The sequence below is a fragment of the Equus quagga genome, chromosome 21 (genome assembly GCF_021613505.1).
Source record: "Equus quagga isolate Etosha38 chromosome 21, UCLA_HA_Equagga_1.0, whole genome shotgun sequence".
In the NCBI taxonomy this organism is placed as follows: Eukaryota; Metazoa; Chordata; class Mammalia; order Perissodactyla; family Equidae; genus Equus; species Equus quagga.
The window spans coordinates 4,009,775-4,025,595 of record NC_060287.1 but is presented as its reverse complement, the minus strand read 5'-3'; the positions used below and the strand labels follow the sequence as shown (position 1 = coordinate 4,025,595).

Sequence of the window (15,821 nt, the reverse complement as noted above, 5' to 3'; positions counted from 1 at the left end):
ATATCTTTGTATAGGAAGAAAAGTAGCCTTGTGAATATAAATGTGAACAATTAATCAAATTCACTTTTTCCTTGAAAACGTGTATGTGCTCATTCAATAAACTATTGTTTGAATTTTTGAGAAAACTCAAAACACTTTAGAAAATGAATGAATTACAGATAAATTAATGAAAACAAAATATACTTCAATGTTTTTATTTTAAAAATCTATTTTGGTTGTAAAGATAGATATATTTACGTTTAATCTAGTCCACTAAGTCCATGGTACATTAACAACTGTTCGTTTACCATGAACTTTGGCAGTGGTATAAGCAGAAAAACAAGCTAAGAATGCAAAGAACTGATTTTGTGCAGATGCAGGTTTAAAATAACGGGAATATTTTTTAAAATCAGATAATGTTTTAAAATGGACTAAAGCAATACAACCACTAAGTAAGAACATAAAGCAGCCATAAAACAATTTTCCAGGATTTTATAAATATTCTCTGAAGCTTAGAATATTGTAAATTAAGGAAAATATGAATTTTGTAATAAGACTGCGTAATCTGAAACTGGTGGAATGAACGGAGAAACCTACTTTATGTAGAAAGAATACCTGTGCTGGGAATATTTGTAATACAGAAGGCTGAGGTACGCAATCACATAAAACATTTTGGAAATAGAAGGGAAGGCACTGCTGTTATTTTTCACCTACATTACAAATTTCTCCATGGCCAGCCCTGGTCCTGATAATCAAGAATTAACTCCAATTAGAAATCCTATCATAGAGACAGCAAATGGTAACTAGTTTTGATATAATGTTATGTCGTTAACTGGGTCACCTACTCACAGTGACTGTGTAGGTCAATTGGAAACAATCCACCGGTTATCCCATAGGTCCCCTGTTCTGCTACGAGTGTCCAGGAAAACCTATTATCACATTCTAGGGAAGAGAAGGAGAGGTGAAATTTTTACAGGAGAATTATGATTCTCTGGGTCAGGAGCTGTGGGAGCCACTGTAAATCTGAAAGAGCCTTTTGTCATGGATCAGAAGCCAACAAAGGACTAGGGCCAAGCTTTGAATACACAAGAGGAGTCTCTGATCCAGGAGTCAGGAGCAGAATGGGTGGTTCACAATGACCATAGTGAACACCAGGATCTGGTCTACAGGATTGTAACTGCTGAAGCTGCCAGTTTGGCGCTGGTACACGCTGATATCAGGAGGAGAAAGCCCTTCCAACCTTTCCTGGCCTTGAAAGACCCACTGCCGCCAGCTTTGTTTCTTCCCTGCCTTGGTCTGGCAGTTGCAATGGAACACAAGGCTCCAGAGTACTTCCTGTCTCTATGGAAACTAGCAAGCAGCAGCAGACTGATGGCCATGCTCCATGGTGGCTGGGGAGAGGGTGGCACGGAAGGTGGGTACCAGGTGTTGTGCTCTAAGAGGCAAGCTGAATCCTGAAAGGATGAAGTAGAATCAAAGAAAAAGAAATTATATGTGGTAGCCTAGGAGAACAGATAAGTTTTTTTAGACACACTTAAAAGCTTATGAAACGATAGAGAAAAAATGACTAGAGAATTCTAAGTATTTGAAAAACAGAAGGACATTCCAAAAGTGGAATCATTTTGCCTTTAGTTATCTGTCTTAATCTTTTCTCTAATTTCCTTTCTCACATGATAGAGCATTCATTGCACTTCTCTTGAGAATTATAAGCTTGCATTAATGACATTTGTGCTTTTCAGTCCAATAGGCTTTAGGATGCAATATGTGTTTCAGTCCACACAACTACTGAGCCACAACTTTCACATTAGAAGGTTATTTGTTTAGAAGGCCTTCAGTAATTTAGTGGAAGTAATAGCATGCTGTGTATGCATTTAGGTATATTTTTAGACCCTAGTTTAAGCAACAAGAATGATCTTGAACTTTCTAAGATGCAGGTTCTTTGTATAAATACCCCAAACCAGTTGATGGAACAGATGAAAGAGAGCACGAGAGAGAAACACAAAACTGAGAACAGCTGAGGGGAAGACGCTAAAGAATAGTAGGCTACCTTTGTATTCCATCTAAAAATGAGTTGCCTGTTTCTGTAATTTCTTATTGAAGTTTGTATTTAAGAACTTTTAACTTATTTTATATCTACTGATCCATTTGGCATCTGTGCTTTTCGTAACCAAAATACGAGTACCTTAAAATGAGACCAGTATTCTCCATTTAAAATGGGGTTCTTGAGAGGACACAAAAATATTTAAAAACAAACCAAAACATTTTGTGTGTTATTCGATTCAGGTGCCAACAATTCTGTTGAATTACATCATTTTGTAGACTAAGTTGGCATTTTCACTAAGGATAAATATATTCGAAAAAGAAGGGTCAAAATGCAGCATTGCCTATCTCGTGAGAAGTTTACACTTTCTTATTGAAAAACTTTATCTTAAATTATCTTCACATTTTGTTTTTATTTTTTCCCCTTCACTGTTTTAAAATCTGATTCTTCTTTTGAGAAAGTTTTACTCATTTTCAGGAAGAAAAAATAATGAGAGTCCTCAGTTCCTGATAAACAGCCTACAAAGTTTGATCATTCTCCCTGAAAAATCACGGACTGTAACTCTGTCCCTCTCATATGCACAAAGCCTCAACCTCTGCCTGTCTGTCTAGATATACCTCAGGCGATTATTGCTCTCAGTAAGTAAGCGCTCATGCACAGCGTGCACTGATCCACTGTTGTGGTCCACATTTAATCTTTAGTGCAGGAAGAGAGATGGAGAAAACCAATGCCTTCACTCATCATCCATTCAGGTGATAGCAAGGCTTGAATGATGCTGTTTTTGGAAGCAGAGTCATGCTCTGGGATCAGTGATTAAACATGTATCTTCTCTGGTCTGCTCTCCTTCAACAATACTGCTGGCTTCAAAGATCTCTCTTCACTGTTTTGCTTCTTGCCTCTCTATGCTAATGGCACATGACAGCCTGTCACCAAGGTCAGGGTGGGCATACTCTTAGAATTTGCTTTTTTATGTCCTACGTGACAGAGTGCTAGGTTTTGGGTGGTCAGACAGTGAAGGCATGCCTGAATGTATGAGGGGAGGAAAACTCTTAATTAACTGAGGTCAACAGGAGTCAAGACTGAGTTCACTTGATTTTGAAGTTGGTAATTCCTAATCTAGACAGGAAAGGTTTGAACCAATCTTTCCCTAAATATATGACAGAAGGAAGTATTGAAGGAATAACGGCAGCTGCTTGGTCTGCTATTTAAAGACAAGGTCAGGAGAGCTTGCTTTTCAGAATATTGAATAATTGCTCTTATTAAAATGTCTTTCACAGTAATAGATTAGAAAATTTTCCTTGTGTAACTATTGAAACTAACCTAAATGGTTTTCAACCACTAATGCTAGTTAGAAATAAACTCGGCTGCCTAAGAAAAACTAGCAGTTCAAGATCACTGTCCACAGAGTATAGAAAAAGGGAATAGTTTGAATAGTTTTTATTGGAAGAATAGTGGGTGGGAGAGAAAAAGGACTGTTGGAAAAACGATTTGAGGAAAAAGGGAAAAAAAGATTGGAGAAGTGACTCAAAATATGAAGAAATAACTATACTGCATTGGAAAGAGTTAATTTGTTTTCAGATTAAAAAACACCCGAACCATTATTTATGATAAAAATGTAAGCAACAGCCCCAACAAGAGGCATCAAGGGGGGCTTTTTCAGTGGTATGCTATAAATGTTTAACGGGGTCTTTGGGGAAAACATTGGCTAGAGGCGTTTGCCAATTTCCCTGGTGAAAATACTCCCACCGTGGTCAATTTTAAGCTACTAACGTGTGTCACTGAGCACGAAGTGAGAAGAGTTGTACTCAGTTGACTCTCATGAGCTAGTGTGAGCCAACTCTAGCACATTGCTGCTTTTTTTTGCATTTCAAATGTTTCTTCACTTATTAAAAATAGATGTAAAAGGTCTAAATGCATCTTTGAAATATCTGACTCCAAACTATATGCTGCTTTTGTAACAATTGTTCAGTCAGAATTAAGTTTACTTTATTTTCAAAGCAGCTCTGTGGTTAAGCACGTGAAGTCTGAAGTCAGAGAGCAAGAGTTCAAACCTGGCTGCTGCATTGCCCAGCTCTGTGACTGTGGCAGTTATTTAAGGTCTCTTTGCATTAGTTCTCTCATCTTCAAGGTGGAGATGATGACAAGGTTGGCATGAAGATTAAGTCATTGATAAAGGAACTGACCTTAGAATAGGGCTTAGCACATCGTGAATGCTCAGTTTGAGTCTGGCTGGATTTTTCATCTATTCACCAGTGGCTTAGTGATGTTGAGGGACGAGATAACATAAGAATGGTCCTATTTCAAATGGCTGTTTACGCAAGGGAAGTTGGACCAGGAAGGGAAGGCAAAATACTTCCAATCACCAGAAGTCTATCTACTTAAGAGGGCTTAGGTGGGGTTATTTTACTTAATATTCAAGAAAAGTTGTGTTCTATGTTCTTTTTCCCCTTCTGGAGTGTAAATTTAGCACAGTTCTGTCTTTTCATGTCCCATTTTGGAGGCTGATAATGCTGCTGGATGTGTCTGTTCCAGATCACCATCTGTTATAACTTCTCACATACACTCCTCATGTATTTCAAGTAGAATTTTTCAAAAAAATGCCTTAAGACATACTAATATATCTTTAAAATCCTTAATTTTTCCATATTTTTTTCTCGGTGAAGAATTAGTCTCTACTGCTGCCCTTCTGTTGTGATCATGAACACATGCAGCAGACTTGAGTTACTCTGGTCATTCTTCTGTCACAAGTTCCCATACAAAGGCCAGTCACTATTCTAAGAAGATCCTTCTTTTTAGGCAGTTAGCACCTATTAAGAGCCCCAGTCCACAATACAGAATGTTAAGCAATGTGGCTGATTCAAAGATAAGTAAAATGCCCTCATTTCCTGACTCTCAATTAGCTTAGAAACAAGTAAAAGAGGCTTCTGTTTACACAAATAATAAAAGGAAATAGACACCAGGAGGGGAGGAGAAAAATGGTGGACATATGTTGCCTGGAAAAATAACCAGCTTCTAAGATTCCAAATTGAAAGTTGTGTTTTCTCTAAGTCTTATCATAAACTTGTTTAATTAGAATGACTACCTTGAAATCTAGGATGGTGGTGAATTTAGCCAGAGGAAGGATCATTTTAAAATAAATGATATGACCAATGCACTTCAGAAATCCTTGTAGATGGCAAATGAGTACCGTACCACACTGAGACTGCCTTCTCCCTTGCTATCACACTCTCTCCAAGTTTCTGATTACTTTGCGGACTCCTCAGCAAGTTTTTCTTCCTCTATGCATCTTTCAGATGTTGATTCGCAGAAGGCAAGACATGTAGTAAGTCCTCCAAAATATTTGTTTGATGGAAGCATTGAGGATGAATCCTTAATTTGGTAACATACAAATTTTGCTAATTGGGAAAATTAGTAGTTTTTTGGGGCTCTCTGAGATTGAATTAAATGATTACCTGGAGCCACAAGGAGTTAAAAGAGAAAAGTAGCAGCTAAGTTGATGCTCTCTCCAAGTTTTAGGCAGAAGTAAAAGGCAATTCAAAGCTTTAAGAAGAAGTTTGACTGCCTACAATACTGGTTTTTGAATTGATTTTGGAAACCACATATCCTAAGGGTATTTAGGATTAGTAAATTCTCCACATGAGTTTGCTCTCTATTGGGAAAAACCAAATTATTTGACTGCAGGGATTTTAGGCTGCAGGTCTCAGGGAACTGAAATCATTATATTTAAAGTCAGAATTCACGTGGGGAGAAGATGGAGGGAAGCTGTCCTAATCTACCTGAAGGACAAGATGTAGGCATGCACACCTTAGTTTCTTTCTTCTATGGGCAATTAAGAAAAGACCAAAATAATTATCAAAAGTAAGTCCTAAATAGGATAGAAAATTTAAGGCAGTTAATATTGACATCCTCTCTTATTTGATGTTGATGTTATAACTGAACTGAAATTTATGAGGACATAGTTCAGCTAGGTATGCAATTTGAAGTTTTGTTGTTGAAAGGGTTATTCTTTGTTTTTCATTGTTATCTAATTCACATTTAAGCAAATAGTGATAAAGTTACTATGGCCCAGCAGCCTTTGTGGAAAAATAAAAATATGTTGAACTTTCAGAACAAACTCCGAATGGTTCATTGACTTTGTTTCACCATGGAAAAATCACTTAACCTCCCAGTGTCAGTTTACTCATCTGTGAAATGAGAAGGATAATATTTTCTTATGGGGATGTTTTGAAAATTATTTTGCAAATGTAGTGGATGAAATTGTTGCAAGCATCACTGCTCTTTTTCCACTTCTTTAAAGAAGCAGACAGTATTATTTATGTACCAGTTGATAGTCAAATTGTCATCTGGAATGAACTATGTATATTTATTAACAGTTGTATGCTTTTTATTACTTAAAAAAAACAGTCCTCCCCCAGATTGCTGAATTTATGCATTATGTCAATACCTGGGAACCTGAGCAAAGTATCTTAAAATCATTCTGAGCTTCATATTTATGAGCTGTTAATCCCATCTCTCTGGTAATTATTCCTTCTTTCTGTTGTAGCTCATGTTTTCTCTGATGTGGTTTCTTGCCTCACCTCACTGCACAAGATTGATAGTTCTCTGCTAGAGGTCACCTCTGAGCTGAAGGCAAAACACAGCCCACTCTGGCTCCTGTTGACTTTCAAGTCAACTATCAAAGAATTTAGTCCAGACATCTCCTAACCTCAATTTAAAAACTCCACCCTAAAGATTACAGGGAGATATCCTGGGGAGTTGCCATAGTGACTCTAAGAGGTTGGCATCAAGGAGACAAAGCTACTGATACTAGATTTTTAGACTTGATAGGCTTAATTATGTAACGTTGTCATGAACCTCTGTGCTTGTGTCATTTAGGTCTGGAAGGAAATTTTCCCCTTCAGGCTCTTCTGTATCTTATGGTGCCAATCAACAGGCTTCTTGGTAATAAGATTCTTTATGCCAATAGCTCCCATATAACCTCAAGTGGTGCTTGTGGTAATGATAGAATCATTACAAAACTAAAGAAGAAAAGGGAAATATATTTCATGGGTATGATTAAGTCATCATAATGTTCTTGCATATGTAAATTATCCTTGGCTTAATGAACTATCTTGCTCACATAATAGTATTATAACCTGGCTCTAGAAAGTCATTTTTTACGTATGTTGATAATTGGTACCAGACTTGGCAGAGCTCATCTCCAGATCATCTTGCTGAGTGAAATTTATGCATTACATTTCCGTGTGCATGAATTTTGTTTTAACTATTAGAAGTGCTCTTATTGAGTAAAGTTATTACATGAATTACTTTAATAAATTAGTATGATACTTAGGAAGATGGAAAACTTGATTATATTCTAATGATATCCAAATTGACAAAGGTCATTTAAAAATCTGTTTTTTCTTGGTTATTAAAAAAATATAGATTCATTGGAGAAAATCAGGAAACCACAGAAAGGAATAAAGAAGAATATTATTTCTGTCTCCTGGGTTAGAGTAATCACTTTAAGATTTTGATGGATATTCTACAAGATGAACGCTTTTTGAAGAATACTTATGTTGTTTTCTCCAGTACATTTTGTATTTCTAAAAACAGCTACATGTACAAGAAACCCTGGTGAAATAGGATTCTTTTTTTATTTCTTTTTTCAGAAATTGAATCTAAAGTTCTGGTATTCATATTTCATAGACTTTATTCAAGATGATAAAAGCTACCGGGAAAGTATTTTATGTATTTTCTCTGCTTCTTTGGAGGGTTCAATTTATCCAAAATTATTCCAGTTCCTTATCTTCAAAGATGACCCAGGTCTAACCCTATATAATTAATGCATGGCCAAGGGAAATTAATGATAATCATGTTACTATTGGAACATAAATCCTTATGTGTGCCTAGGAAGAAATGAAGCTTTTCTGGAACATGTAAGGTTGTTTAAAGATGTCGTAATGTTATGTCAAAACTGTTGTCCTCTGATTAAAGATTTTCAATTATTTTTCTGTCTTTTTGTAATGTATAGTTTTGCTCTTGTTGTTGGTTGGTTTAAATTTTATTTAGAGTGAGAAGTTAAGTCCAGTGTAGCTCTTGGGAAGTTAATCATTTTATAACTTTCATTTAATCAACATTTTCTTTAATCCCCTTTTAGGCAGCCAAGGGCAGTTTCCACTAACACAGAATGTAACGGTTGTTGAAGGCGGAACTGCAATTTTGACCTGCAGGGTTGATCAAAATGATAACACCTCCCTCCAGTGGTCAAATCCAGCTCAACAGACGCTGTACTTTGATGACAAGAAAGGTGAATACATTTTCTTTTAAATGTTTTAATCATATTCTAAAATATCCTAATTATAATGAATTTATTTTTCTGAGATGATTCAAATTATTCCTTTTGATTACCAAACTGCTGCTGCTTGTAGTGAAACATGTTAAATATTAAATACTTTCGTTTGCAAGTCATAAACACTAAAGATAACCTATGTCAACTTTTTAATAAAATAAACAGTTCTAATTCTGTTTCAAAAATAGTTTCATGCCTTCTCTGAACAATCACCTTCTCTCTGGATGCCAGATCCTTTCGTTCTTGTAGCTGCCTTGTGCACTCCTGGCAATAGGATGTGTTATTTTTATTAAACTTTGTTTAATATATTTAGAAGATGCTATATGATTTTGGAAAGTTTTGCCATTTTATTCTCATGAATTGGGTTTGAAAGTGAAAATTGTAGAAATGATTCCCATAATAAGTTTAAATAACTCCATGTTTCCAAAATAAACTGAAATTAAGTAAGAAGCTGTACTTACTTCAATTTCAGCTGGACATCATTGAATTACTGAGCTTTCTAATTGGATGAGAAATTTTGATTAAACTTTTTTGGTGAAGTAAGGAAATTGATATTATATAATTGAAGCAAACAACTAAAAATGTACACTGAGTTTCTAAGCCTTCATCCATTGTTATAAATTTTTGGGGGGAAAGTAAGTTCATGAACTGTAATGAAAATATGGAGCTGTTGCTTTAGTTAAAATTTAAATAATATAGGATATGAATATCTATTTTTATATTAGCTATTCAGCATAGTCCTAATATCTGGATTTCTTATGAATCTGTATAGATAACAGTAAAATAATTTGAAATCAGTGTAGTCAAAGTAATTAAAGTGTAGTCAAAGTAGTCCAATAAATGTGCCCATTCCACCTCAAATATGAATTCACCATATTTTGTGCATTGCTATGGTTTTTCCTCTTTGATGTACTATATATTTAAAATGAAATCTTTAGTGTATTTTAAACTTTGATATATGATGCACGATTGATTAGAAATGTTTGTACAAGGCATTAGAGTTAGGGAACAGACAGGTAAAATCCCTACCCTTACAGGACGTATAGTCTAGCAGGGAAGACAGACAATAAACAAACACATGAACACAATATATTGTAGAGTATGTTGGTAGGGGCCAAATGTTCTCTCTCTCTCTCTCTCTAGAGACAGATGACTGATCGGTAGATAGATGAAAGATGGATATTGACAGAGAGATTTTTAAGAAATTGGTTCAAGTGATTGTGGAGGCTGGCAAGTCTGTAATCTATAGGGCAGACCAGCAGACTAGAGACCCAGGGAAGAGTCAATATTGCAGCTCAAATCTGAAGGCAATCTGGAGGCAGGATCCCTTCTTGGCTGGACCTCAATCTTTTTCTCTTATGGATGACTCTCTCTTAACTGATTGAGTGAGGCTCACTCACATTATGCACGATAATCTGCTTTACCCAAAGTCTACCGATTTAAATGTAATCTCATCTAAAAATACCTTCACAGCAACATCCAGACTGGTGCTTGATCAAATACCTTGGTACCATGACCTAATTAGTTGACACATAAAATTAACCATTGAGGGTAGGAATGCTGACATTTCTGTTGAACTTCATTATTTAAACTTCATTTACACTGTTTTATTTTGCTATCTGGGAGACAACAGAAGAGATCACTAATGGTCACATTTTTATAGGAGCATATGGGAGGAAGGGGTTGAAGTCCTCACAGTTATGTGAGACTTTAAGCCAAGATTGTGACTTCAATATTGGCCAGAGTTAAGGCCAATATTGTGATTCTATATTTGTGTTTTGATCAGTGTTTGATACGTAATCATTCACATTTAACAAGACTTCCTAACACAGAGATTTTTTTTTTGCACTTCAAGAATGTTTTAGAGTCTGAAAATGGTTTTATAACATTCATCTGCTAAACATTCACTAAAGCATTATTAATACAATTTTAATCCTTATTAGCATTATTGATTATTTAATGCTTCTGATTAAGGGCTTTTTTATCACATCATAGAAAGTTTTAAACATACTTATGAGATTATAAAGTGTCTCTTTGCACTATGAGAAATAACTAAGGAATATCTAATGTGATATTTTTAAGCCTTTTTAAAGAAAGGGTATTATTCAAGAGTAAAAAGTTGATTTTATTAATTTATTAACTGCTTTAAAATTTCACAAATATGACCCACATAAACTAGTTTATATTTCAGAGGTGTTTGATGGCTATGAAAGATTTGTAAGTAGAAAGTGAAGTTTGAAGATTTCTTTTGATTTCCTTGGTTTCTAACAAAAATATATCAAAGTTTTATCATGCTAATATTACGTAAGCTGTATGTTTTGATCTTAAATTTACTAGTGATTTTGGAGTAGAGAAGGCACATCTCCTAAAAAAAAAAATATTCTAGTGTTTACTTTTCTTTGCCCCTTCATGGTGTTTGGAGTTTGTTGTTGTTTTAAATCAGGTTATCTATGTTGCTTTTCAAAGAATGAAGTTCTAGTAATTAAATAAAACTAAACACATAAGCAAAAAGTCACACACAGGAATTTGACAACCTCTTTTTGCTTTTAGTGTTAATTGATTACAAGTATTTATAAATAAACATTTAAAACCTTTATGTCCACATACAAGGTGACTCCAATTTTAAGGAAATCTCTCATTTTTCCAATGGTCTAACACAAAAGAAAATGTTTTGGGGAACAACAGACTTTTAGGAATGTTCATGGCACAATTTAATATATAGTTAGACCATCAAACTTGTCTGATTATATGTACATATTTAAACAAATATAAAAACATGTATTAATTGAGAAATATTGCTTATTTCTATCCCTCCATTTAGTAAAATAATCTTGCTTAGCAGCACTTTTTTGAAAATGTAAGATACGATCGATGAGAAATTTCTCTTAAGCAGTAACTGTAAATTTTTATAGCATTAGAACAATTTTTTTGCTCCACCTTCATCCTACCAGAGTATAACAGTGATCTCCACTATGTAACAACTTCCTGGACTGCTTTTGAAGGAGATCTTTGAGGTCGTGTTTGCAGTGACACCTACAGTTGTGAGGTCAAATCCTCAGGCACAAAAACACAATCTGTATGAAATGTCGTTGCTTCCTCTTTTAGTCATTCCGTACGTTATCCTCTGTCGAACACGTAAAACTAGAATTGATTCAGGGTATTTCAAGCCAGTGCATCTCTCCGGTAGAAAATAGAGAGCAACTTGTAATATGAGATTTGCAAAGACTCGGAAATAAGGAAGCTCCTCTTTTCTGAGGGATAATTGTGGTGAGAAAAACCCATCATGTTATATTTAGGATATTTAGCAATATATTCCTGTGTCTTTACAAAATACCAAATACATCTGATCATATGAACTATTGAAGTATGCATTTGCTTTATTTCATTTTTCCTTTCCCAATTGCTATAATAGTTTAGAGTTACATTGAAAAAAGCCAGTGTGTGTGTGTGTATATATAGTATAGCAGATTTCTGTTTTTGATGTTAGACTTTTTCTAACTCTATTGTGGTTCTAATTGTCAGTTGCAACAGAATAATGAAAAGTACTGAATAAAGATACCCTTTCATGAACGGCAACCTAACATGTCTGTTCCCTCACAAGTCAATGGTTTGGTTCCTATGTGAAGCTGCAGCCGAATGGATCCTTGACAATGATGTACGTCGAATGGAAGTGTTTGAAAATGAAAGCATTTTTTGCAGATTCCATATCACAATTTTTCCCACACTGTCTTTTTGCCTGCATTTGCCTGCCTAGCCCTCCTCAATCCTAAGGCTTATCTCCAGCAAACAAACATGCTACATTGTGCCAGTGCCTAAGTGAGGAAGCTAAGCATGGGTTAGCATGACTAGAGAAGCCTGTGCGTGTTGTGCAGGCGACAACTGCTCAGGAGAACAATAGAGAAAACGAGTGGGTTGTCTGTGTCACTGATTGCACCAGCTTCTACAGGTGGCTAAGGTTTCATCTGCAGCACTATTCTTATTTCTGTCTCAGATTATGTTGCCAGTTCTTGGGAGCTTTCCAGACAGAGTCTTTCAGGGGTATGCAGGATCACAGTGTTTTAATTGTGTTTCAAATGATTATAAAATGCAGCTGAGGTTGAGAAGCTTTGGGTTAAGCAAGTCAATTCTCACAAGAATTTTATATCCTTAAACTTAGATTTCTGTGCTGGCCTAGGTTATTGAGAAGGACAGAAAGAAAGGGAGGGAAGGAGGGAGGAAGGAAGGAAGGAAAGAAAGCTGCCCAGAACAGAACCAGAGCTTCTCGTTAATGTTGCTGCTGCCACTATGAGCTCAGAGACGCTTTCTGAGTAGCCTTTCGCGCTACTTGGAGATGCGGGTCTCCAAGGGTCCTGGCTATGAAGATTGAACAAAGAACTCAGGATGGCGGCCCATTGGTCCAGTTAGAATTGGAAAAGCCTTTCATGTTTACCTGGAGTTGTTAGCTAAAGAAAAGCCACGCAGTGAATAGGCTGCTGATGATCAGCCAAAGGAGAATTCAACTGAACCCCTCTCCGAAGGAGTTTGTGAAAATTCAGGAATCTCTTCACAAGGACAAGGGCGATAGGTGTCTGGGGAGAATTGGCTAGAGCGAAACTAATATTGTAATATTTTTCATTCAGGTATAATAAAGGACAGTGAATTTGGGCTTTGCTACCTTAAGCACATTTAATGTGATCAGTAGCTTTCCCCACTTAGAAATAGAGAAATTGAGGATCAAACACTTGAAGAAATTTGTCCAAATACATTCAGCTAATGACTGGTAATGAAGGGATTTGAATCCAGGTGTGGCCTCTGTGTTAGTTTTAACCAGAATGCCCCTGAGAACAAAGGTGTCTGGGCCCCAGGTCACTTTAACTGTAACCCAAGTGGCCTCTGCCATTGATCTTTTAATTAATGCAGCTGCCTTTTAGTTAAACTGCTGAAGACATACATAAAGTAAGACAGAGGGATGCATTATAGTCAGCACTGCCCGATAGAAGCTCCCATGATGATGACATTGTTCTGTATCTGTGCAGAACGATTCTGTAGCCAACAGCCACAGGTGGATATTTAAACTGAAGTTAATTATAATTAAATAAAATTACAAATGTAGTTTTTCAGTCACACTAACCACTTTTCAAGTACTCAATAGCCATGTGTGGCTAGTGTTACTACTTTGGAAAGCATGGTTCTAGATGCTGCTTTGCTCTTTAGATGCCATAATAGACCTTGTCCAACCCCAGCCTTGGCAGGTAGAGTACATATTTTCCAACTGAGAAAACCTTACATCATCATAAAAACATGTATTGAATATTAAATGAAATTTTGCTATTTATATTGCACAGCTTTAGTGGGGACATTGTAGCATAAGGGACGAAGAGTAAGAAGTGACTTTTAATCTTCCCTCTAACACCAACTAGCAGAGTAATAAAGGGGTTCATTGACAGCCCACCAGTCAGATGTTCCGGTGGTTGGATCAGAACCGCATTTTTAACAATTTCTCTATCTACTTTGTGTGCACCTGAAAACCAGAAATCATTAACCTATGAAGCATATATTCAATTATAATTCAGTTTAATTTCTGCATAGTTTCTGAATGAAGCCTTTTTCTGTAACATTTAAGAACCCTCAAATCTAAACAGAACATAAAAATTAAGAGGAAAATTTACAGGTTCTTATGGGTCAGAGGGACCAAGAACAGATGTAGCTTAGGCAACATTCACTAGTTACGGCCCTCCTCTTTTTCTTTTTTCACAAATCCTACCACATCTGTTATAAATAGTAGGTAAGCATTTGGAATAGAGTAGGTATAGGGCAACAGAGAGAGTAGGGAGCAGAGTTTGTTGAAACACCCATGAATGCGGTGTGGTATTCGGCAAGACAAAGTTTAAAAAAGTCAATTAGATCATTGTGTCTGTTTCTCTGCAGGTGTGGGGGAAAACAAACAGTACAATTTGGTCACTTAATGCTCAGCAAAGAACACTCCAACTACTTCCCATCACTGACAAAAAAGCCTTGGACAAACAAACATCTCCAGGAGCACATACTGTATGCATTCAACAGAACTCTCTCAGTGTGCTTGTATTTGTTTTTATATAAAAATGTAAAATACATTACTTTTTTGTGATATTTCTCTTCATAGTAGTTTTGCTTTTTTGAATTAGGTTTCAGTGATTCTCAAAAATTTTCTGAAGGAAATTTCATTCCTGAAGGAATGAAAATAAAATTTTATTAAGAGCATAGCCAAAAATTGCTGGTGTTAATTATCCAATTATTCTACTGATAATTTTACATTAATACTGGGGACAATGGGAGAGACAGAACATGAATAAAATGTCCTAGAGCAAGGAGTGATTAAGAGAAGAAAAATGAGATGAACCTGAAATGAAGGTACAAGTTGTCTCGGCTCCATGCCAGCCAAGGCCACCTGGCAGTGTGTATCCCCACAACTGGCTTCAATCAGTGTGACAGGCTCTAAAGTATTAAAGATTAGCTCAGTAAAGCAAGTATTCAAGCAGCCAATAATACTCTTCTTTTTGCTTTCTTTAAAAAGTTCAGATATCATATCTGTTACAATATAGACATGAAGTTAATGATGGCAACTTACAGTTACACAATACTCTACAATTTTTAAATAACTTTCAACATGTTTGTCTTTTGTCATTGGATTCGCAACACTGACAGTAGGCATTCCTATTTTACATACGAAGAAACTGAGGTTTGCAGATTCAATAACTTGAGTGGTAAATGACAAAAGGGTGATGAGATCTGAGTTTTCTCAGAAGCCTAATTCACTTCATGCTACATCATTCTGATAAGGACGTCACTTTCTTACTTTTTGGATTTTTTGGTTTTTAATTCTCTTGTGGAAATTATCACTTCTTTCAGGTCCAAAGTCACCTTCTCAATGATAGATCTCCTGAACACATCTTATCTCATATTTCAAACCCATCATACTACAATGATTTCATATGCATTAGCAGATTTCCTAGCAAATGCATACATTTAAATTGAGGATGAACCAGCTTCCCAGTAGGAAATAAGTGCTTCTCTTGAGTTACTGAAGAATGAACACACTGTTTACAGATGTACAGACATAATTAAGAGAACTAGTCAAGATGATTCAGCATCCAGGAGCTAGCAACAGCAGAGAACTGGTGAAAGGGTGACAGAGGCTGCTGAAGCTAATCTGCTGGGAAGAGGCTGCTGGTTAGCAGCTGTGATTGGTTGGGAAGGAAGGGGGTGTGGAAATATGTAAGTTGGCTCCTCCTTTCTCCCACCTCTGATCTCTCGTCAATGCCTTCCATGGGCTGAGCCCAAATGGGAATCACAGGTCGAGGGATCCAGGGGGGCTTTGTGTCTCAGGGCAAAGAGCAGGGAAAAGAGCACATGTGGAAGGATAAGCCAACAATACCCAGCACAGCCTGCCAGGCATAAACAGATATTTCTCCCCACCCAATTTTAGGTAGAGATAATTTCCATTGAAAACCA

At 36.2% G+C, this 15,821-nt stretch overlaps 1 protein-coding gene across 1 annotated transcript in view; it reads left to right on the top strand.

Moving 5' to 3' along the window:
• The first annotated feature begins 4,324 nt into the window (after window positions 1-4,324).
• Window positions 4,325-15,821, top strand: part of CADM2 (cell adhesion molecule 2) — a 228,445-nt gene continuing 216,948 nt past the window's right edge. Inside the window, exons 1-2 of the mRNA XM_046648286.1 lie at window positions 4,325-4,364; window positions 8,160-8,309. Coding sequence (XP_046504242.1) covers window positions 4,325-4,364; window positions 8,160-8,309 — 190 coding nt within the window. The remainder of the gene's footprint in view (window positions 4,365-8,159; window positions 8,310-15,821) is intronic.